The sequence below is a fragment of the Rhincodon typus genome, chromosome 7, assembly GCF_021869965.1.
Source record: "Rhincodon typus isolate 14 chromosome 7, sRhiTyp1.1, whole genome shotgun sequence".
Taxonomy (NCBI): domain Eukaryota; kingdom Metazoa; phylum Chordata; class Chondrichthyes; order Orectolobiformes; family Rhincodontidae; genus Rhincodon; species Rhincodon typus.
This window is the reverse complement of record NC_063338.1, coordinates 15560283-15585078: the sequence shown is the minus strand read 5'-3', so window position 1 is coordinate 15585078 and position 24796 is coordinate 15560283. Positions and strand designations below refer to the sequence as shown.

The window sequence follows — 24796 nt, the reverse complement described above, 5'->3', positions numbered from 1 at the left end:
CAGGTGAATGAATTGTGGTTTTGCTAACCATGATTTCAGCTAGGGCAAGTGTTGATACAAAGCCTTCCTGAGATCATGCATCTCCCAGCATATCATGACACAGTTTAAATTCATTTAAAATCCAGGTCCCATTTTAAAATTATTTTTTATTAGAATTCAGCAGTTAAAAAATTTACTTTTGTAGCTTTCCCACAGACAATAAAGCAATGTGACACCAATATGTTGGTCATTCTACAGAGTGCAAAGAAATAGAAAACAAACATGGCCTCTTCAATAGCTCAAACAAAATTCCATTAAAAACAAAGGCACTGGTTTGAGTCCTCATCCATACCCCTTTTTCTCATCCACATAGCCATTATGAAATGCAGCATTTTTAACTTCTTGCACTCTTTGGTTTATAAGTGGCTGTATGATGAGAACTTTCTCAGATCCATTGGCACTGCTGGTCTGCAGAAGCTATTGATCAGCTGGATCGAAGGCAAAGATAAAAACATCTATTCCATCTTGCGTTGCACATGGACTGGAAAGGGGCAAGACAGTGAATGGCACAGCTTGGTTCTGGAATTGGACATACATCCTACTAGAAACATCCAATTAAATGATTTAAATGAGTCTTTTCACATTTTGAGTTTATTCTGGTTAAAAAAAAAACTGAATTAGGGCATCTAGAAACAGTGGCTTGGTCCATCTGCAACACTTGCTTGAACTGCTGGTGTCAATCTCCCCAGTGTAAATACTAGAATCTTTGAGATACAGGATTAGAAATTATTCTGCCGACAAGATTAAACACCATTTGATCCAAAATTTGACAATTCTAAAAAAAAAAAGCCCCTCTTCCCCAGAGAAGTAAAACAAACCTGGTTTGATTTCATTGCTCCTGGGACTTTGAGGGAGAGGTTAGTTAAGTACAATATATAATGAAAGACTGAGCTATTTGAATACTATTCATTTGGACTTTCTTGGATTGGCGCTGAGTCGTTTTCATTACTCGCATTAGTTGTTTTCAAATTTGGAGTAAGAATTTGGTTCCTTGAACAGGCCTGAAATAAAAGCAAAAATCAAAGTTAAGATTAACCAACCTTACTTGCATATTTTATTAGTCAACTAAGACAATTTCACTTGTGAACGGACTCTCAATGGGTGCATACCATGGGCCAGGGCACTCAAAGGAAATTTTAGCAGGTGGTATGTTCTACCCATGAATTAAAATGCCCTTAACATGATAAGCCCATGATTTCCTGACCAGCACTGCCAGTCAAACTCTCAAATGAAGAATGAATCCTACATGGACAGACGCTGTTCTATTACATGACTACCACTCTAGCAAGTCTTTCGGTTGAATGAATTGCATCCCTTATGGTTCTTCCCACTTCACTCTCCAGGTGGCCTACAGACTCCCAACTATATTCTCTTTCAACCTCAATCACTTGTAGCCACTTTTATATCCTTCCTCAGCTAGCTTGCTTCCAACCTGAGGTGCATTTGCTGCTTGTACAAAATATTCAAGTTAACCTTTCAATTGCACCATGTTGCTGGAAATAGGGCCAGAATGCAGCATTACAAAGGTGCTACAGTTCTATTCAACCCAATCTGAATTTTTGAAGCTTTCATGGTGAGCAGTAGAGTGGAAGGAACTTGACTTCTGAAGTGTAAATGAAATTTAGAACAAAAGATTGAAATCCATTGTATCATTAGAACTGGATATGCAGAAACTAGAAAAGTACATGAGGGAGAAATGAATTGAATGGACATTTATGCTGACAGGGTTAGATGGAAGCATGAAGGGAGAAGGTTTACATGGAGCATTAAGGCAAGAGCATCTAAGCTGAATACTTTGTTTGTGCTGTAAAATCTAAAGTGACTATTTATTGCACCAACTGCTTCCAAATATCATGAGTTAATGACTGTTACAAACAAACTACAGCATAGCTTGGTTGAACATTTTGTTGATGGAAGCAATTAAAAACAATTCCAAAACAGGCATCCTCACCATATTTCTTCCGGATTTCATCATGCCTGACTTTCATTTCACTTTTCCTGAAATACAAACAAAAAGGACGTTTGAAACAATGCCAAGTGATTAGACCAAGAACTTCAAACAATACACCAGAGTAATAACATGAGATTCTATAGCAGTGTGCAGAAGGCTCAGTTTTATTGTCCCTTACTGCATTGTCAATCCTCTGCCATCCAAGATTAATTGTGGCTACTTCAGCAACTTTGGGTAACAAGAGCAGATATCAAGATATTTAGGAAGCCATTAGATTTTGTAATGGGTAAGCGTTTGCCAAAGCACTGAGGATGAAGGTAGCAGATCATAACTGGAGAGGAGAATCTGTAGTGTAGGCAGTGAGGCCTTTTGGGTATTTATGTCAGGTGGTGAACACACCCCAGAACGATGGAGATGATTAATCAAAATTGCAGATAATGTGCAGGGCACAGTGAATGAAGTACGTGGGATCACGTGGACGACAGGGACAGATTTATATCCCTGAAAATTTTGCCAAAAACAATAACGATCCGACTCAAACAACTAACAACTACCTGTTTTATTCTTATCCCTACCTTTCTTCTTGCCGCATCCTCCTCTGCTCTTTTTCCCTTTCCATTTTCTGATCTATGCTGTTGTTTCTAAACAAATCAAAGAAATAGGTTTTTAAAGAGAGACATGCTTCGACAAAAGTTCCCAAATGCATTAAAAGTACATTCATTTTTAACTTGCTTAGTTCGATGCAAATATACTTTGTAACTTACTGACTATACCCACAAGATGCTGATACTGGGAGGTTAACAGAAATCATAAACACGTGGAAATTGCACTTCAAAGGCTAGAAGAACACCAGGAGCCCAGATATCATAGCAAGGATGTAAAGGTAGTTGCAAATGATGGTATTCTACCCATCCTTCATACTATTGTTTTTATGACTCCTTTTAACATGCCTTAATCATCCTTGCTCCAATTCACAAAAGTTACCAGACATTCTCCAGAGTGATCATGTATATTGTTTGGACTCAAATCTTCCAGTATTATGTGAACGTTTAGGTCAGTGTTTGGAGGTGGTCAGCACTGGGTCAGTATAGATAATGAGTTCCACCAAACAAAAGCCGATAAAATAGCAATTCCCAAGAGGTGGTGCAACTCTACAATTTGCACCCTTCCTCAATTCCCAGAATGATCCAGAAACCTGGACTAATGATCTGGAGGTGAGTGTAATTATGGAATAAAAAATTGGTATTGGTAACAGTGACTACAGTAGTATCATATTGATAGAAAAATCCAGCTGGTTCATTATTGTAAACCTGCTACCCTTACCCTGTCTGGTTTTTGTGTCTCCAGGCCCACAACAATGCATCTGAATTTTAAATACCCTTTGAAATAGTTCGGCAAGTCATAATGAAACCCGCAATGAGAAAGGACTAGTGTGGTTCAAAGTAGCTGGCTATCATCTTCTCAAGGTTAATTAGGCTTGGGCAGTAAGCGCTGGTCTTTACAGAGACACTCAACTCATGAATGGATTTTTAAAAAAAAACACCATGAAGTAAAGTGTTTCTCATCCTTTCAACTGGACTAACCAATTAACCAATATTTCTGTGTTACCCGTAAAGTAGTAAACATCCCAAACCATTTCCCAAAATTTGACATTAAGCTACAAAATTAGGACAGATGACCAAAAGTTTCAAGTAGGTAGAGAGGTGCAGATGGGTTTTCCAGGGGTGAAAGCAAGGACCCAAGGGTAGAGTAGTTAGAATCAGGGATACTCAAGGGCAGATGGTGGCAACTATTAATCTAGGGGCTCAGGACAATGCTGTAAGCATGGGTTCAAATTCCAACAGAACCCCAGTTCTTTTGCCTTCTCCCTATAACCTTTGATCCCCTTACTAATCAACTAGCTTTTGTGGCAATGAGTTCCACAGATTCACCATCCTCTTGCTGAAGAAATTCCTCCTCAATTCAGTGCTAAAGAATCAGCCCTTCACCGAGGTTGTGCCCTCAGATGCCAGTATTTCCTACTATTAGAAACACCTTCTCCATGTCCACTCTATTCGGGTCTCTCAGTATTCTGAGAGTTTCAATCAGACTTCCCCCCCATCCTCCTGAATTCCAGTGAGCACAGACCCAGAATTCTCAACCGCTCCTCATATGATAAGCCCTTCATTCCCAGAATCATTCTTGTAAACCTCCCCTGGGCCCCCTCCAAAGCCAGCACATCCTTTAGATATAGGGCCCAAAACCGCTCACAATATTCCAAATGTGATCTGAACAGAACCTTGTACAGCCTCAGTAATACATCTTCTGCCTTTGTATTCTAGCCCCTTTGAAATAAATGTGAACATTGCATTTGCCCTCCTAACTGCCAAGTGAATCTGCATGTTTTAATTTTACCTGCATCTTTTAGTTGCCATCCTTCTTTAAAAATGCATGTGATTTTCTTTCAACCATTCCAGTTGGTTGAAAGTTCCACATTCTCAGCACTTTCCAGATAAAGAAGCTTTTCTTGAATTCTTTATTTATTAGTGATTTCATCATATTTAAGCTCTCTTACTTTGGACCTCTGCACATATTGAAACATCATCTCCATTAACTTATTGAATCCCTTCATAACTTTAAAAATATCAAACAGGTCACCTTGAAGCCTTCTATTTTCCAGAAAAATAACATAGATCTGTGTTCACTCTTCCTTGCCTTGAGCGGAGACATAAAATTATATATAATTTTATCAAATAGTGTGTCTACGCTGACCAAAAGCATTCTCCCAATTTTATTCCCTTCAAAGAGGAACACTATGAAATGTGAACTGAATACTCAGATGTCCAATGGCATACTTATAGATGCAACAAGTCAAGAAGCTAAAATGGAAGCCCACACGATTCAGTGCTAGCTCACTCTAGGTGTCAGATAGAAGACAAAACACTCACTTCTTGCTTTTCCGACTCCTGCAGCAGCAGCAATAACAGCAGATACACAGCGACAAGATAAGGATTCCACCAACCACTGACATAGCAATGATCAAAGCTTCAAAGTTCACTGCAAAAGACAAAAGGGTTTTGTTTAATACATTCAAACCATTTGAAAATGGTATTTTATTCAGCCTTTAAACATGATTCTGGAAAATCAGAAGAGAACAGCTCACAAATTCAATAAAGTAGATTTTCCCCTCCTTGTCACCTGCTAACGTGTGGAAAAATCAGACATGTTGCTGATGTAAGGAGCAGTACTTCCCCCACTGCAGGTGCCTGGGGTGTGCAGCAGCTCAGAAAATTGATCCTTAGTATAAATTCAAAAACCTGTTAAGGAAAGTTGGCAGACAAAAACAAGCTGTAATGTCTCAATTAGGAAATCTAGCTCAATTAACTAGGAAGTAAAGCAATAAAGACAGGCTCTCAAATGTCTCAGGAGTCACACGCTGATTTGATGAGTTTCGATTCTGGCAACTGTGTTGAGTTGGTGCATCCCCAAGCCATTTAGGGTCTTGCCTTTTTTACCCTTGTTTCCTTTGATTCTACACTAATACAGCAGCTTTAAAGATTAGTTGATCGCAAGTTATAGAGTCAGAGTAATACAGCATGGAAGCAGGCCCTTTAGTCCAAACTGGTCCATGCTGACCATGGTGCCCACTCAGCTAGTTCTAATTGCTTGCATTTGGTCCATATCCCTTGTAACACTTCCCATCCATGTACTTATCCATATTTTTTTTTTTAATGTTACTACTGTACCTGCCTCAACTACTTTTTTCAGCAGCCCATTGTGTATATGCACTACTCTCTGCATGAAGAAATTGTCCCTCAGGTCCTTCTTAAATCTATCCCCTCTCAGCTTAAACCTATGCCCTCTAGTTTTCAATTCCCCATCCCTGGGAAAAAGACTATATGCAATCATCCTATCTATGCCCCTCATGATTTTATACACTCAATAAGGTCACGCCTCATTCTCCTACGTTCCAAGGAACAAAGTCCTATCTTGGCCAACCTCTCCCTATAACTCAGGCCTACTCGCCCTGGCAACATCCTTGTAAATCTTCTTTACACACTTTCCAGTTCAACTATGTCTTTCCTACAACAGGATGACCAAAACTGTACACAATACTCCAAGTGCTGCCTCATCAACGACTTATACAACTGTAACATAACGTCTCAACTCCTGTACTCAATGCCTTGACTGATGAAGGCCAGCATGCTAAATGCCTTCTGCACCACCCTGTCTACCCGTGACGTCGCTTTCATAAACTATGTACTTGTACTTCTAGGTCCCTCTGTTCCACAACACTCCTCAGGACCTTACCATTTACTGTACAAGTCTAACCTTGGTTTGACTTTCCAAAGTGCAACACTCACACTTATCTGTATTGTACTGAATTGCATTTGCCAATCCTCAGCCCACTTCCCCATCTGATCAAGATCCCTCTGTAAATTTTGATAACCTTCCTCGTTATCAATGATACCTCCTAACTTTGTATCATCTGTAAACTTACTGATCATGCCTTGTACATTCACATCCAGATCATTTATGTAAATAACAAATAACAAAAGGTCCCAGTACCGATCCCTGTGGCAGTCACAGGCCTCCGGTCCGAGAAACAACCTTCAACCATCACCCCCTGCTTCCTACCGTCGAGCCAATTTTGAATCCAATTAGTTAGCTCTCCCTGGATCCCATGCGACCTAGCCTTCATGGCTAGCCTGGCATGCAGGACCTTGTCAAAGGCCTTACTAAAGTCCATACAGACAACATCCACTGCCCTACCCTCATCTATCCTCTTGGTTACCTGTTTGAAAAATTCAAAGATTTGTCAGACATGATTTCCTGCGCACAAATCCATGCTGACTATTTTGATTATCCCAATGTTGGTTGATCCAGTTCCTCCGTATTCCCTCCAATAAACTTGCCCACCACCGATGTCAGGCTCACTGGCCTGCAGTTCCCTGGCTTGTCTTTATTACGTGGCTCAACTAGACAAGCAGCAACCCCAGCTGTGTATACAGAAAAACTAAATCTTATTTGTGTCTGAAAATTAAAAATGCATTGTGCCAAACGATTATATCAGGAGCTGTGAAAAATAAGCAAGCCTGGACTAACAGTGAAAATTGGCACTGTCTATTCAGATGAATTGCCAAGTAAGAACTATGTGAATATAGAATCTTCATAGAACATAAAAGACAATCACACAAAGCTGAAACAATTTACATTACTTATTTTAAGCGTGCAGTGCCAAGTAAACGTCATGCAACAGGAAACAACCTGCATTTTTCACAAGCATGAATCGAACAATGCAACAGTTTGTAGTTACCGAGCTTAAAGTAGACATCACTAATCAAAACTTTTACGCTACTTGCTACATTCATTTGCTGGTTGGGGTTGACCAGTTGAGCAAGAATATTAGATAAAGTCTTGTAGGGATAATCTTAAACTTCGAATAGAATTCAATTTACCCCATGGAAAGCTTCTTGTTTTTGCCCCTCTATTCTTTATCTTGCAACTGCTTCTTTCTTTGCGAACAATTAACTTTCCTTGAAATCAACTCCCAAACTTTTGCTCGTGTTTCATTTAAAGTTATCTTCACGACAGCTAAACTTGAGATCAATAGGATCCTCTGCATAGTATTTGTGTTCAGTGTGATTACTTTAGAGCAACGGAGAATTACATCCTGTGCTTACATTGCTGCAATTAGAAAAAAATAATATTATGAAAAGAGAGCCTGCACTTCACCAAATAGAAGCTGATTTTGGCAAAGTAAACTTTTAAAATCAATGCACAGATGCAATTTATTGAGATCTGAACTGGAGAAATGTAGGAGTGCCTTTGGAAATAAATTGCTCTGGGTGACAGCCAGTTTCATGATGAGTTGTATGCGCATTGGATCAGCTTTAACAATTAAGGAAGAACATGTATGCAATACATCATCTGGCTTTTGCTACCTAGCGGCGTCATGTTCATTCCTTGAATGTTAATGATGCCTGCATTCCAAGAACCCAACACACCCAGTCTACCAGCCCCTCCTCCTAAGTCTGAATCCTGCCTGATCTCAGCATACTTTTCAATTCTTTCACATCACTAATCTCTCGATTAGCTAGCTGCGGGGAGACAACAAAGTGTCTTCTCCCTGAAGGTGGGGGTTTGGAGTCACAAGAATTACACCTTGGTTATCCAGTCTCACATGTACACCAAGACCAACAAGAGACAAGTGGAGAAATGGTACAATTATCCACTTCTCAAACTTAGAATAAACATTAATTATATATTTAGACTTGTTGTGCTCACTTGATTGTTAATTTAACACAACTAAAAACCCAAAGTTTAACTTTTGATTATTTCTTCTTACACACTACAATCCTCATCAACCAAGCAACAACCATCTTCAGCTGCTTCATTAATGACCTTCCCTCCATTATTAGGTCAGAAGTGTGGATGTTCACTAGTGATTGCACAATGTTCAGCACCATTTAACTACTCACTCAGATACTTGAACCATATCTAGGCTTGCGCTGACAAATGGCAAGTAATATTTGCACCACAAAAGTGCCAGGCAATGACCATCACCAACGAGAGAATCTAACCATCGCCCCTTGACATTCAATGGCATTACCATCACTAAACTCTCCACTATCAATATCCTGTGGGTTACCATTGACAAAAAAAACTGAACTGGATGACACATGTATATGCTGTGGTTATAAGAGCAGAGGCTAGGAATCTTTCAGCAAGTAACTCACCTTCTGATGCTCCATAGCCTGTCCACCATCTACAATGTACAATTCAGGAGTGTGATGGTGTACTCCCCATTTTTCTGGAACAGTGCAGCTCCAACAACACTCAAGAAGCTTGATATCATCCAGAACAAAGTAGCCTACTTCATAGGCACCACATCCAAAAACATTCAGTCCCTCCACCAAAGATGCTAAGTAGCTGCAGTGCATAATATCTATAAGGTCCATTGCAGAAATTGACCAAGGCTCCTGAGACTGCACCTTCCAAATCCACGACCATCACCATTTAGAAGAACAGGGTAGCAAATACATGGGAACAGCACCATTTGCAAGATCCCATCCCAGCCTCTTGCTAGCCAGATTTGGAAACATCCAGCCATTCCTTCACTGTCATCATACCAAAATCATGGAACTCCTTCCCTAATAAACCTTAGTGCACCTACACCAAATGGTTTGCAGTGGTTCAAAAAGGCTCCTCACTACCACCTTCTGAAGGACAACTAGGAATGGGCAATACTGCCTGAGCAAGTGATGGCCATATCCAGTGAGTGAATAAAATAAATCCAGTACCACCACCTCTCAGCAGCCTACAACAACATTCCAGACATATTCGCCCAATCTTTAACTCAATTTGTGGCGCTAAGGGAGGTGTCATGTTTTGACTGAGATTATCAAACCAAAGCCCTCCTTGGGGAGACTGGAAAGATCCCACAGCTTTAGTTTAAACAATAGCACGGGAGTTCTCCCCAGTGCTCCACCCAATACTTATTTCACAAACAAAACCAAGAAAAGATTATCCAGTCGAACTGTGGCTTGTGGAAAGTTATTGTGCGCAAATCAGCTGCCACTTTCCCTTATTATCATTTCAATAAAGTAAGGTGATTGGCTGTAAGTGCCCCATAGACTTAAAGGTCATAAATAAACAAGACTTTAATTTGCAACTTTGCAAGTAGTTTGGTATCTGTGGGTAAGGAGGCCTGTACTAAGACTGCAATAGCATAATTGCAATGAACAATCATAGCTTATGGTTAATGAATAATTGTTACAAAACTATCCATGCGCACACACTATTATGCCACATAGGAAAGATGACAGAATGTCAGACCCACACTGTTCATGCAGATTTCTGTCAATTGCCCTGGAAATACAGGAACTGTTTGGTGGTGTAATGAAAATTATTGAAAAATGATACATGGCTGATGAAAGTACTGAGATTACATTGTTAGTGGGTTTGATGCATGTATCCATTTGCACTTCTGGTTGGTGATTCACAATAAACTAGTCCTGTGAAGGGCGCTGGAATTTGAATTTTAAAAACACTGTTCTTCTGTGCACATTTGCGTCAATGAATGTTGAAGTTTTGTCTCCCTTTTCCTGGGTTCAACTGCTGATTTCCCTTTGAACCATGACTAGATGAGTGTGCATATCCCTCCCTCATTACCATTTTTAAGGCTTCCCAATCTCCAGAAAAAGAAAGTCAAACTAGGAATTCAATCTAATTCTGGATAAAAATGCTAAAATCCCATTACATTACTGAAGTCCAAGAAATAACTGCAGATCAATAGAGAAATTCCAAGAGATTTCACAGCCACTGCTGAAGTTGCATAAATGATAAACCTAGCAGTAACACAGGAGTGATTAGAATGTCAATGCTGGAGGGAAGCAGGAAATGACACTGTTTTCCACCACTTTTCAGTCAGCCATAACAAACATTTAGCACCAAAAAGTTCTCTTTTCCTCAGAAAGAACAAGCTCTTTGCTCAATTTCAATGCTACATCTCACTCCCCTGTAACCTCTGGTAAAAATGTGTGACAGTACGAAAGTAAAAACAAAATACTGACTTTTAAAGAAACTCAGTGCCAAAAGCAAGGGGAGTTCTGCAAACTGCAGTTCTGCTTTTTTGTGAAATGGAATTCTTAGTCACACTATTAAGCCATGTTATAATAAGGCAACTGAGAACATAGGCAATATATCTATTCTACAGCAGTAGCAGAACAGATTCTGTTTTCATAGATCATAGAATCCCTACAGTGTGGAACCAGGCCCTTAGGCCCAACAAGTCCACACTGACCCTTAGAGCATCCCACCCAGACTCATCCCCTTTAACCCACACATCCCTGAACACTACGGACAATTTAGCATGGCCAATCCACCTAGCCTGCACATCTTTGGACTGTGGAAGGAAACCGGAGCACCCAGAGGAAACCCATGCAGACACGGGGAGAATGTGCAAACTCCACACAGACAGTCGCCTGAAGGTGGAATCAAACCCAGATCCCTAGCGCTGTGAGGCAGCAGTGCTAACCACTGAGCTACCGTGCCACCCCTAAATGATATGAGATCTTGTAATTGTTTGTAATCAATCTATTAGGTCCTGTCAAAGCTCACTTATAGGATAGTTACGACTTTGCTCCACCTTACCACCCCATACAAGAGAGATTCATTTGAAATTTTGGTTAGAGCCATTTAAGTACCATTATGGGCAGAAAATTACCTGAAAAGTTTCAGAAAAGGAGCTGAGGAAAAGAGAGAAAATTTTGGACAGGAAAGTAAGTTGGAGAGGAAAATAATTTACATGATCACCAGTGAAAAGATTACACCACCAGTGAAAGAAAGTGAAGTTAGACAGTCAACAGTTCAATAGGAATAATGTAAAGAGAGCAAGAGGTGGGTCTCATGAACAACCTGAACTTAGAAAGAGGTGAGAGGAACTAGACAATGATGTGAAATCAGGTCACTGGAGAGAAGCAGCGGAGACAACTGAACTATTAGTCTCAAGCTTGGTGCACAAGATGATTTTCGCACTGGTTATTGGAAAGGGAGGTTAGATGGAGCAGAGACGAGTGGCTTGAGATATTTGGTAATGGAAAATGTAGGTTGGGAGAGAATTTTTTTTGCAGAGGAAAACAATGACAAAGTGAGGCAGTGGTTGAATCAATCTACAGCTAAAGTAGTAACAAGGCAAAGACGTGGTAGTTTTCAGATTTGAAGTGCAGTTGGGGAGAGGGGAAAAATAAAAGAATTTGCTCCCTGCTGGTAGATTCAGAAGGAACTAGGTCAGAGGGATGTGGATGGCAAAAGCACTTGAAGTTGGCCTAGTTTATAATCAGGACTTTTGAATTTAAATGGCTAACATCAGGTAGTGGCAGTGAAGGAGTATGAGAACTCTGCCTAAAAAAACTTACGAAGGTCAAGGGGATAGTATCAAAGAAGAGAGGGAAAAGGCAAGTTAGGATAGAGATAGTAGGAACTGCAGATGCTGGAGAATCCGAGACAACAAGGTGCAGAGCTGGATGAACACAGCAGGCCAAGCAGCATCAGAGGAGCAAATAACCAAGTCTGAAGAATCTGCTGAATGTTGAGACCAAGGGAGGGAAGGGCAGAATATTTTGCATTGAGAAAGTGATAATGGTGCTGGATCCACTGTTGTTTGTCATTTATATAAACAATTTGGATGAGAATATAGGAAGCAAGGTTAGTAAGTTTGCGGAAGACACCAAAATTGGTGGTATAGCAGACAGTGATGAAGGTTATCTAAGATTATAAAGGGATCTTGATCAATTGGGCCAATAAACTGAGGAGTGGCAGATGAGTTTAATTTAGATAAATGCAAGGTATTGCATTTTGGTAAGATGAACAAGGGCAGGACTTGCACAGTTAATGGTAGGGCCTGGGGAGTGCTGCAGAACAGAGAGACCTAGGGGTTCAGGTACATAGTTCTTTCAAAGTTGTGTCGTAGGTAGATAGGGTGGTAAAGGAGGCCTTCATTGCTCAGAACTTTGAGTATAGGGGTTGGAACGTCAAGTTGCAGTTATACAGGACTTTGGTGAGGGCACTTTTGGAGTATTGTGTTTCGTTCTGATTGACCTGCTCTAGGAAGAATATTATTAAATTGGAAACAGTGCAGTAAATATTTACAAGGAAATATTTATCAGGACTGGAGAGATTGCATTATAAAAAGAGGGGGTGGATAGCCTGGGACTTCTTTCCCTGGAGCACTGGAGGGTGAGGGGTGACCTTGTCGATGTTTAGAAAATCACAAGGAGCATGGATAGGGTGAATAGCCAAGGTCTTTTTCCTAGGGTGGCATTGGTACCAGAGGGCATAGGCAAGGTGAGAAGGGAAAGATTTAAAAGGAGCCTGAAAGGCAACTTTTTCACACAGAGGGTGGTTCTTATGTGGAATGAACTGCTAGAGGAAGTGGTAGATGCAGGTACAGTTACAGCATTTAAAAGACATTTGGACAGGTACATGAAAAGGAAAAGTTTTGCGAGATATGGGCCAAATGCAAGCAAATGAGACTAGTTTAGTTTGGGTAACTTATTTGGCATGGACAAGTTGGGCTGAAGGGTGTTTCCATGCTGTATGACTACGACTCAAAGTATTACTGAAGCAGCATTTCACAAGATTGACAAGAAACAAAAGATTAATAAATTGTTGGCCACTTACCCCAACAGACACCCCATCGTGCATCAGACAGTGGACATAATTTCTTTGGCGGCAGGATTGTCCTCACTGGGTAGTCAACACATTTTTTGTCGGCATTGCACCACAGACACTAAGATTAAAGCAAGCTAATTAAAACCTATGTGCACACAGCACTGGTGTCAAGTGAATTGAGCGAATATGTATTTGCACAATTCAGTAATCCATCAAGACTCAGTACCTCTCTGCATCAAAACTGGAAAGCCTGTTCAAGTCAAATCAAGTGTTGTGGTATATAAATGTCCTGATTTAAAACCTAGCTGATCATGTATTGTTGTTCAGCACTCTGGGGAAAAAAAAAGCTGAGACTTTGTGCTCAACCAAATTTACTGAAGCTTCATTTCCCCTTGTTTGGAAGCAGCCTACACTGCAAATCAGAGAAAGATGATATATAATTTTGGCTGGAGTTCAGGTTTGCTTAACTCAAAAGCTATGATGATTATTTTACAGTTCGTGAAAACAAAAATATCTTTCTGCACTGCACTTGAAATGCTGCATCAAATGTTAGCTGTTGTTGCACTGTAAACTGCTTTGTGCTCAGTTTAACAAAAAGGAGGTAAAAAGAAATTTGAGGATATCAGAATTGAAAGATCACAACTTTAGGGAAGTTGAACAAGCTGGGGCTCTTAGGAAGAGAGAAAGCTAAGAGTTGACCCGAAAGGAGTCTATAAAATTAACCAGATGTTCAGCAGATATAGAGAATGTCTTTAGAATTCTAAAGAAGCTCAAATCTAGAGATCAGAAACCTAAAAGTTAATCATTCATAAACTTAATAAAGAATTCAAGAGAAATTTCCTTGCCCAGAGCGTGGAGATGATGCAGAGCTTGTTACCACCCTCGGGAATGGTTGAAGTGAATAACGCAAATACCTTTAAAAGGCAGCTAAACACAGGGGAGTAAGGCACATAAGGGTTTATTGATTTTAGATTAAGTCAATGGAATGGAAGGCAAGGCGGTTTGGTGGAAAATAAATACCAGTATGGGCTGGTTCAGCCAATTGGACAGTTTCCATCTTCTAAATTCTATGTAATATGGGAAGCAGCAGTGTGCTTTTTGCGTGCATAATGCTGATAAAGTGCTAGATCAACACATGCTACGGCAGTTTTGAAATATTACAGATTTCTCAATTCAAGTACCAATATTGATTCTGTTAAAAATTCTGAACTTTGCAGTTTGACTGCTTATCATTTCTGCTGCACTCCCACTTTTAAATACAGTGGCAGACTTGAGCTAAATTACTCATTTTAAATTACAAGGAGAATGAGGAGTTGAGAAATTCCTTGAGAGAGGGGACTGTTGAAAGACTGCAGAAAGATTTACCACTACAACTGAGCAAGTCACTGACAAGTGAATCTCTTGTTGAAAGTTTGGATAAATATTTCAAATAGCCGAAGATACAAGGTTTCCGGCGAGAGACCAAGGCAGCATAATCAGTCTTAGACTGATCCACACAGACACAGGAGGCAAAGTACCCCATGCATACCTTGTGGTATAAAAACTTACAGATCAATGGGAATTCTGTTCATATTGCACCCTTATAAATGCTCTAGGCCAGTACTTAGTTTCTACTTCCTCTCACCTCAGCCTGATGACACATCCTTCCAATATCACAAACATTAGTTAAAGTGGGCAATGGGAATGCAACAATTAATTACGGTACTCACCGAAACATTTTTCAGACATTGCTCACAGTTGATGTTGCTGGGATCACTACAACCTGAACCTGAAAGAGAGATACATACTTAATGTCACTTTTTAAAAGAAGTTCAGAATGGAAGAACGGCCTCATTTGCAAAGGATTAAGCCAATGATTAAGCCATTTCTCCTCCAACCCAGGGACATGTCTATTCCTCTTAATGCATCTTTAAACTAATCATTATGTCATATCCTGCTTTCTTACCTGATACTTTTACTCATTCATGGGATTTTGAGCATTGCCAGCAAGGCTACCATTTATTGCCCAAACCTTGATAAGCTGATAGCAAGCCTTCACCAATGGATAGTGAACTAAAAGGGTTTTTAGGACAATCTGGTAGTTCCATACTCAACATCACAGATTTCTTTTAATTTGAATCACTTAATTAATTGAATTTAAATTAGTTTGGGAAGTATGCTTTGAAATCAACAAATGGAGACTTGTTATCAAATGGTAACTGGGACAACAAAAAAAGTCACCGGTTATTTTTTTTTCTTCATCCCCTTTTGCCCATGAAGAAAATGTTCAGTTTAGCACCAGTGCATTCATCCACGGTTGCTTACTGAAAAGCTTCACTTTTTTCTCCCCCCAAGTTGATGGGTACTTGGATAACAGGTCTCACCATGCAAGAAATGTCAATACTACAGCAGAACAGATTTCTGTTGTAAAACACTCCAGACGAAATCCTGAAGAATTTGCTCACAAATGCATTCTGAATGGTTGAGGTTTTAAGAGATAGCATTTTATTTTTCGTTGTGCAGTGGAGAGTTCAGGAACTGAGACAGCTGCATGTACCACTGAGACATGACAGAGGTTTGCCATTTCCAGCAATCAATCCAATATCAGTTGTGACTCTGTAGGTAGCACTCCCACTCATGGATTTAAGCCTCACTTCATAGACGTAAGTGCAAAATTCAGCCTGCCGCTCCAGTGCAGCTCTGAGGAAATGCTGTAGTGTTAGGGGAGATGTCTTTCAGGTGATACAGTAAACCAAAGTCTAGTCTGCCCTCTCAAATGGACGTGACTGACCTCATGGCACTATTTTGAAGTCATATCTAGTATGAGGATTACTATTTATCCCAGAACAACCATCAGAAGATCAAATAGTCCAACCATTATCCTGGAAACGGTCTGGATCATTGCTGTGTGCAAACTGGCTGTTATGTTTCCAACATTATAATAGTCACCATGTTTCAAAAGTGCTTCATTTCACTGCATAGCTCCTTAAGACTCAAAGTTTGGATTTTGACACTAGTTCTGATCTTTAACAATTCACAATCACTGAGGATTGATTGCACAATTACTGGGAAACTTAAGAATGTCATCTGGCCAGAAAAACCTGAAAAAGGAATCAACGCAATTTGCAACAGCAACCCAGCGACAGTTGCACACAGACAATTATCAAATTTCTTTAAAAATTCCTTCTGACAGTCATGGTAATAGAGGAGAACACAGTCGTACAGCATGGAAACAGACCCTTCAGTCCAATTCATCCATGCCGACCAGATACCCAATCTAATCTAGTCCTATTTGCCAGCATTTGGCTCATATCCCTTGAAACCCTTCCTATTCATATTACCCATTGAGATGCTTTTTAAATGTTGTAATGGTACTTGCCTTCACCATTTCCTCTGGTAGCTTGTTTCATACATGCACCATCCTCTGTGTGAAAAAGTTACCCCTCAGGTCTTTTTTAAATCTTCTGCCCCTCACCTTAATCCTATGCCCTCCAGTTTTGGACTCCCCCACCGAAGGAAAATGACCTTGGCTACTCATCCTATCCATGCCCCTCATGATTTTATAAACCTCGATGAAAGCAAGCGTGCCAAACACCTTCACTACCCTGTCTACCTGCTACTCCATTTTCAAGGAACAATGCACTTGCACTCCTAGGACTCTCTGTTCAGCGACACTCCTTAGGGACCTACAATGAACTGTGGTCCTGCTGGTTTACTTTACCAAAATGCAACACCTCACAGTTATCTAAATTAAACTCCATCTGCCATTCCTCAGCCCATTGGCCCATCTGATCAAGATCCGATTGTATTCTGAGGTAATCTTCTTCTCTGTCTATTACACCACCAACTTTGGTGTCAAATGAAAACTTACAACCATGCCTCCTATATTCACAACCAAATCATTTATACAGAAGATGAAAAGCAGTGGACACAACACCGATCCTAGTGGCACACCGCTGGTCACAGGCCTCCAGTCCAAAAATCCACTCTCCACACCACTCTCTGTCCACCAGAATCTTCAAGCCAATTGTATCTAACCCACGTGATCAAACCTTACTAACTAGTCTACCAAGCGGAACCTTGTTGAACACTTTGGGAAGTCCAAATAGACAAAATCCAACATGAATGAGGTGGGTACACCAACAGGGCAAACAAGAATCAGGGAAACACACAACTGGGCAAGCTAGAGTGAGGGACAGCATACTTAAGGGGCAAGGGAAGCTGACAGAACAAGCAAGGGAAGCACATCAACAAAGCAAGCAAGACAGAGAGTGGGGATGTCACATCAACGGGTGCAAGAGAGAGAGACTGGGGGGGCCATCAAAACTGTCAGAGGAGACCCGTTAATGGAAGAAGCGGGAAGGGCGAGGTTAGGAGATTGAGCTCAAGGATCACCCATGGTCGCAATGAATGGTGGAGCTGGCTTGAGTAGTAGAATGGTCTACTCCTATCTTATACACTTGCCTGTCAACTGAATGATTGGGGTGACATCAAATCAACACAGCAACCGAGAGCACGGGAACGCAGACCAAGGGGGCGTGTGAGTGTTAGCGAGGCACATCAATAGGGCATGCGAGAGTCAGGGAAACAAGAGACTAGGAGACATGCAAAAGACAGTGACTGAGGAATGGGGGGAGAGAAGAAACATACATAGAAATAAGGTTGATATATAATCAGGGTGGAATGGGCTTAGACTTAACTATGATGCTCTCTACTCAACCACATTTGCACAAGAATTAAGGTCTTTGACAAAAACCTACAACACTGAATACTCTAATATTAGTTGCAACTAACGTGCATGCGCCCTGTTAACTGGGATTGCGAGCTGTAATGGAATGCTCTCAATGCTGCATGTGACAGCTAGAAAAAAAATGTCCATCTATGTCACATACAGGTGGGATTTATAAAATTTGAAGACAGTAAGAATTTATTTTCCCGGCTTCTGATACATTTGGAACTGTGGCTCCAGCAGGAGATTTGAAAACAGTGGGATTCTTTGGGAGAGCGGAGGCAAGGGAGACAGGTCACAGCAGGGTCCTGCGGCAGCGGAACGAACATGAGCCGGGTCCCGTGGTAGAACGAGTGGGCCAGGTCCCGCAGCTGTGGTGGAGTAATCGGGCTGGAGCCAGAGTGACAGCGGAGCAACGTCCTCGACAGAGGCTGAGCAGCCTCTTGTACTGGGGCTGGCTGGCGCAGACTCATGTTGGAGGGGGACTGGAACATAAGTACTTTATGGTCACCTTATAAAAAGTCCATATGTTAAGATGGTGCCGAGAGGCGACATTACAAATTTTTCACTGCACTCATTTGTGTGCACGTGACAATAAAGGCTAATTCTATTTCTAATTACTTAAAACCAACTAAGCAACACATAACAAAAAGTATAGCTAGTCCGATGCAAAATGGTGTCATTAAAATTACAAAGGTCAATGTTTACCTTTGAAAGTACCACATCCCTATAAAAAAATTTCCTACAACACGACCTTCAAAACTTAGAGATGATACACTTTAAAAGTTATGCATTCAAGACTGAACACCACGTATTTTTGTCGAACACTTCAAAATGGGTCTAGTGGCCTCTCTGCATCATAAGTTTCTACCAATAGAAAACTCTGGAACCATCAGCGAGAGAAGTTATAAACTAGTAAACATAATGTATACTTAGAAAGGTCACATTTGTACATAGCACACCCAGTAACGTTTAACAAACAGGCAGTATGACAATTTCTAAATTCAACACTTGCTTCCCATGCATAAACTTGTGTAATTTAAGTTAATCCAATATGTCGACCCTGTGAGAAATGGAATTCGATGAGATCTGTACAGACATTCTAGGTTCACTCATGAGTTTTATGTAAATTTACAATACTCCGTTTCTAAATGCATGCACTATATGAAACTTTCATTCATCAAAAGCAGCTATTCATATTCCCATGAACCTGTCAATTTCTCAACTTCATTTGGATTTGCAAAAATTATGCACCATGCTAAACCAACTCTTGACATCTAACAGGCAAAATCTTAAGGTGTGTCTGTACGGAGTGGAACTTGACTGAACCAACAATCCAGTGCAAAGGTGCAGAGGAAAAGTAACAGATCCATAACACTAACATTACAACTCCGGATGTAACAATTCAACTAGATTCAAAATGTTGCTCCCTTGACGAAGGAGGTATTCTGCTCAAATAACAGCAAATGAATCAATGGTCTCGTATGGAATGTCATATGTACTCAAGTAACAGTCAATATTATACAAGAGTCAACACTCCACCTTTGGCCTAAAATAACAATGATTTCTCATATACCTTATGTTTAGATTAAACCCCGACTTTTAGCAAAATAACCCAACATTTTGTATTCCTTGTGCTGGTGCAAATCTACTTGACTGAATCATAAAATAGTATACCATTGAAGGCAGCTGTTCAGCACCTCGTGTCTGCACAGATACTTTTGGCTCCTTTTACACAACCTTTGGAGGTGCAGGTGTGAGGAATGGTATTTAATCTGCCAAACTCTGACAGTGGAGCAATACGACAGCACGAATTTCAAACTCTGTAGGACGCTAGTCAGAGTCACATAGCACAGAAGAGGCCTTTCAGCCCATCAAATCTGCACAAACCTATACACACTATTCCAGTTTTTCAGTACTTGGCTCATAGCCTTGCTCATCCACGTAATTTTGTGGATTGGTGTGAGGATTCCTGGCTCTACTGCCCTCCCAGGCAACACATTCTAGACCCCACCATCCTCCATGTGAAGAAAAACTTTCCTCAAATCTCTTCTAAACCTCCTGCTCTTCCCCTTACAATATGCCCCTTCAAATAGAGGGAACCATTGCTTCCTAGCTACCCAGTCCGCCCCTCAATGTTATACACCTCAATCACATCTCGCCTCAGCCTACCCTGCCTCTCTTCATAGCTAAAATGCTCCAACACAGGCAACATCTTGGTGAATGTCTTCTGCACGTAAACGTCAACCCCCTATTTAGTGACTAAAAGCTCTATCTTACAAATGACTTATGGGCTGGAATTTGGAGATAAAGCAAGGTAGCAGATTTTTTTGTAGCACATACAGTCAAATCCACGTTTAAGAAACAAGAGCTGTGTGCACGCATTCATGCATGCACATGTGGGATTCAGCCAATTAAACTAGACCTTTTAAGCAGACATATCTTACCGGAATTTGGAGTAGGTGTGACCTGGCCCAACACTCCAAGGTTCAATCCAAGAAGAATTCCAATAATTCCTGGCAGCCAAATCCTGAGTCTCATCTTGTTATCCAGCTGTGAATTTTCAACACAGCAACTTCAAGGCCTGGTATTCCAAAAACAAAAATCAAGATTGTCAAGAATTCTATACATAAAATGTCTAAAAACCAATTAACAAAGTAACTACCAAGTTATCCACCCTCAGTTAGCAGCACAAGCAATTCCACACAAAAAGCACAAGCCACACTCAATTTGGGTTAACTCCTGACAATAATGTTAAGTAATTGTTAAGGAGACAAAGTAAATTCAGGCCTCTTTATCCTTGATTGCCTTTATTCCAGAACAGGTAGCTTTGTCTTCAGCTTCCAGGTTCTAGGCTTGAGAATTCGCTTTGGTTTTCAACACATCTTTCTGCCTTAATTTAAGGTTCTTCTTAAAATCATAAGATCAGGTTTTGGTCTATGTCCTGGTATCTCTAACATGGCTGTGTCCAATTTCTGTCTGACAGTGCTGGAAGTTGTGCGTTGGGACACTTTTACAAATACAACTTGCGTTGTTTAACTGGCTATGTCTATCATATTTGACCAAAAACAGTAATTAATTGCTTATAAAGCACTTGAAGTATTTCGAGGGTGAGATTATGATTTTCATAAATCTGCTCCTGTATTTGATTACTGCTATTTCCTAAATGCTTAGATCATTTTCACTGCATTTTAAATGGACATGGGTTGTGTATTTCAAAAGGAACAAAGTATTTTCCTGCATTTAACTGACTCCAATTTATTTTAATTGGTTCACAGAGACTATTATTGTTGCAAATTAGCAATGTATAAAGACCTTGGCAGAAATACTGAAAGGCATTCTTTCAAAAAGATAGTACTTTCCATGTAAATGCACTCACTTTGATGATTCAAACAAAAAAAAAAGACAAAGACTGATACTGGATGACACAGGACATCCCAATTTGGGTACAGCAGGTTCCCATTACAATAATGAAATAATGACCAGGTAGTCTGTTTTAGGTGTTGGGTGAGCAATAAATATTGGCCAGGAGACTGAGGATAACTCCCAATTTCTGCATCATAATAGCAACATAGCATCATTTGCATGGATCCAAGAGGGCAAGACAAAGCCTTGGTTTAACGTTTCAAACAGCACCACTGACAGTGCACTATTCCATCCACAAAACACCAAGTTACTGGGTGGAACTCAAGCTTTCTGACTCAAAGCGAGAATATCACCACCCCTACCCACTCGCCGACCCCTACCCTCTCGCCGCCCCCCTACCCCGACCCCTACCCCCCGACCCCTACCCTCTCGCCGCCCCCCTACCCCTACCCCTACCCCCCGACCCCTACCCTCTCGCCGCCCCCCTACCCCTACCCCCCGACCCCTACCCTCTCGCCGCCCCCCTACCCCTACCCCTACCCCCCGACCCCTACCCTCTCGCCGCCCCCCTACCCCTACCCCTACCCCCCGACCCCTACCCTCTCGCCGCGCCCCAGCCCATTCTGTCCATTAACCGCATCCCCCCAGTCGCTCACTGGGCCATATCTATACATTAAACCCCTGCCTCGCTGGGCCATAGCCGCACATTAAACCCCCCCCGGCCATATCTACATATTTTAAGCAACCCCCCGGTTTCTATCTGTACATTACTCACTCTCTGACACACTCCTACCTTTCCTCTCTCGCTCTCTCCGTCTCTGTCTCAACAACAACGGAAGCTGCGCGAGCATTGACGTCATTCCGCAGCGCAGGCGCACACCGCCAAAGGGCGAGGCCGGGGTGGGCCGTGAGAGCGCGTGACTTGCCCGGTGCCAGTAGCTGGGTAACAGCCCTGACCGGGAAAATCCTGTTGTTGGGATAACGTGGATTTGTTTCTGTTTTCCTGAATAAGATAAGGCATTCGCTTTTCATCTTCCACTCATCAGGACGATTGGCAAGAAGACCATCTTGAGGGGAAAGCCAACATTTACAGTAAATGAGAGGAGGATGAGAGTTGGCAACATTCACACTGGCCAATACACCTGACACCTTGGATTGATGGTTAACATTGAGGCTCTTTGCTCCCAAGGAACTAGTTTTATTACTGTTATTTTTGATATTATTACCTTATTTTTCACTGCATGTTATGGAGAATGCATTCAGGGACTCCTGCGGTTTACTCCGAGTCAAGGTGACCCCCTCCAGGCTCCCAGTCAATCTTTACCCCTTAGAAAACATCGAGACAATTATACATAGTCATAAAAACCGAAAGAACTGCGGATGCTGTAAATCAGAAACAAAAACAGAACTTGCTGGGAAAGCTCAGCAGGTCTGGCAGCATCTGTGCAGAGAAATCAGAGTTAACGTTTCGGGTCGAGTGACCCTTCCACAGAACACATAGCCATCATGGCCTTGCTGTTTATGGGACCTCACTGCCTGCAAATTTGCTGCTGCTTTTGGAGGATCTTTCCTGTCCTTCCTGGTGGGCAGATTGTGGCTCGTTTTAGCCATCTGATCAGAATGTCGGCTCCTCACTAACTGAGGTACTCCCTCAGACCTGCATTGGAATGTCAGCCTTTCTGCATTTTGCACTCGACTCTCTTTGGATGGCATTTGAACCCACATCCTTCTAGTTTTGAGGTGAGAGTGTCATTCTCTCACAGCTGATTCTTGAGTGGCTGTCTTGCTGGTTGGTTTTACTTCAACAGTCTGTTTTTTTAAAATGTGAGTTAGGCATCTGAAGCTTTTTGTTTCAGAAAGCCCAGTCATTGCATTTACATGATTACGTAAGGTGTGGGAGAGCTTTAAATTACATCCTTTAACGTAGAAGCCATCGAAATTCAAGCTTCAGTCCCTTACACCTGTTTTAACACTAATCTGTTCCCTGCCTGCTTTTGGATTAGGCAGCAGGAGGTAATCCTACACCATAGCAGAAAGATCAGGTCAAACGACATGCCCATATCATTGTTTGGCATGGCAGTCTGTAGCTACCAAGGATGTGCCAAGTTCATTTTGAGGAACAGGGAAGTATTCTTGGCAGATGTGAACATCTTAAAAGGTCTTGTTTTAAGTAATTGAGACATTATTCAATATTAACTAAATGACCCAGATAGGGAAAAAGAAGATAATAGTGTTCATCGTTTGCCATACTCTAGATTATAGTGCAATATCCCAAATTACCTGACCCTTTATATTACAGCATTTAATTGACTGTTTGATGGACATCCGAAAACCTCATAGTACAGATATAAATATACAGAACTGGAAGTACAGGAAAAGCAGCATCCCAGCAACATATGAGGGACATATTGAAGTTTAAAGCAGAGACTCAATATGGGATGGACAATAAGACCCTCCCACCATAGTACATTGAGGGGCTGGAACTGAGTGAAAATCCAAGAATTGTACACACCAGAGAATGTTTGATAAGAAATGTAAGTGTAGATATTTTCAAATCAACTTGTTGAGACACGTTATTGCTACACCTCTGGAGCAGGTAGGTCATGAACCCAGACCTCCTGGCCCAGAGGTAGTGGTACTACCAGTGTGACACAAGACTGTATATCTGCGAGTGCAGTGAGGCATCTCAGCATCACATACTGTATTGAAAGAAATTTAACATTTTGCACTTTATGTGGTGTCAAATTTGAACTTTATTTAATGTACCTTTACAAATTTTAAATGTTGAAAAATATGTGCGTTGGTTAGCTCCATTGACTGGATGGCTGGGTTGCAATACTGAGTGATGCCAACAGTGTGGTTTCAATTCCCAAGCCAGCTGACATCACCATGAAGTTCCTGCCTTCTTGATATTGCGCCTCACCTGAGGCACCACCAGTTGTCCAACTTTACAAATGTTATGAATAAGTTTATTTTTAAGAAGTGTGCAAAAGCTGTTTTACATTGTTTGAAGTTGGGATCTGGAAGGTAGTGTTCCACCAATACTCAAGAAGCTTGACACAATCTGGGACAAAGCAACTTGCTGGTTGGCACCACATGTATAAACATTCAGTCACTTCACCCCAATGCTCAATTTATACCATCTACAAGATTCATTGCAGAAATTCGTCAAAGATTGTTAGCATCTTCCAAACTCATGACCACTACCATCTAGAAGGACAAGTGCAGCACCACCATCTGGAAGTTCCTCTTCAAGCTGATTACCATTCTGACTTTGTCACTGGGTCAAAATACCAGAATTCCCTTCCTAATGGCATTGTGGGTCTACAGCACATGGACTGCATCAGTTTAAGAAGGCAGCTCATCACCACCACCACTTCTCAAGGGCAAATAGGGATGGGCAATAAATTCTGGCCCAGCCAGTGACACCCAGGTCCCACACAGAATACAAAAAAAAAGCCTACTTTGTTTCTGTCATTAAGTCCATTTTCTGAAACCCAAGGTAGATCACGTGCATAAAAGCAATGTACTGTGAATGTGTCTATTCAAATGCTCATCTCTATTTTGACAGGGACTGT

General features: G+C 41.2%; 1 protein-coding gene across 2 annotated transcripts; it reads right to left on the bottom strand.

Moving 5' to 3' along the window:
• Positions 1 to 126: 126 nt before the first annotated feature.
• On the bottom strand, positions 127 to 22143 carry LOC109938080 (pituitary tumor-transforming gene 1 protein-interacting protein). Of its 2 annotated transcripts, none has more exons than XM_048598594.1 (8): positions 22012 to 22143; positions 20300 to 20436; positions 14854 to 14912; positions 13154 to 13262; positions 4918 to 5026; positions 2566 to 2631; positions 1991 to 2037; positions 127 to 1040 (listed from the first exon to the last, which is right to left on the bottom strand). In XM_048598594.1, exons 2-8 carry the CDS (start codon positions 20391 to 20393, stop codon positions 994 to 996), a joined length of 531 nt encoding a protein of 176 aa, XP_048454551.1. In that variant the 5' UTR covers positions 20394 to 20436; positions 22012 to 22143; the 3' UTR covers positions 127 to 993. The 2 variants fall into 2 exon arrangements, with proteins under 2 accessions (XP_048454551.1, XP_048454552.1); XM_048598595.1 differs by having other exon boundaries at positions 21994 to 22054.
• Between the last annotated feature and the right edge of the window lie 2653 nt (positions 22144 to 24796).

Bases quoted from the DNA above. Each gene is read 5' to 3' on its own strand.
- LOC109938080 (XM_048598594.1), bottom strand. From the start codon at position 20,393: ATGAGACTCAGGATTTGGCTGCCAGGAATTATTGGAATTCTTCTTGGA. The intron at 14,913-20,299 runs GTAAGATATGTC...TCTCTCTTTCAG, and splicing joins CACACCTACTCCAAATTCCG to GTTCAGGTTGTAGTGATCCC. The intron at 2,632-4,917 runs GTGAGTGTTTTG...TGATTTGTTTAG, and splicing joins AGGAGTCGGAAAAGCAAGAA to AAACAACAGCATAGATCAGA.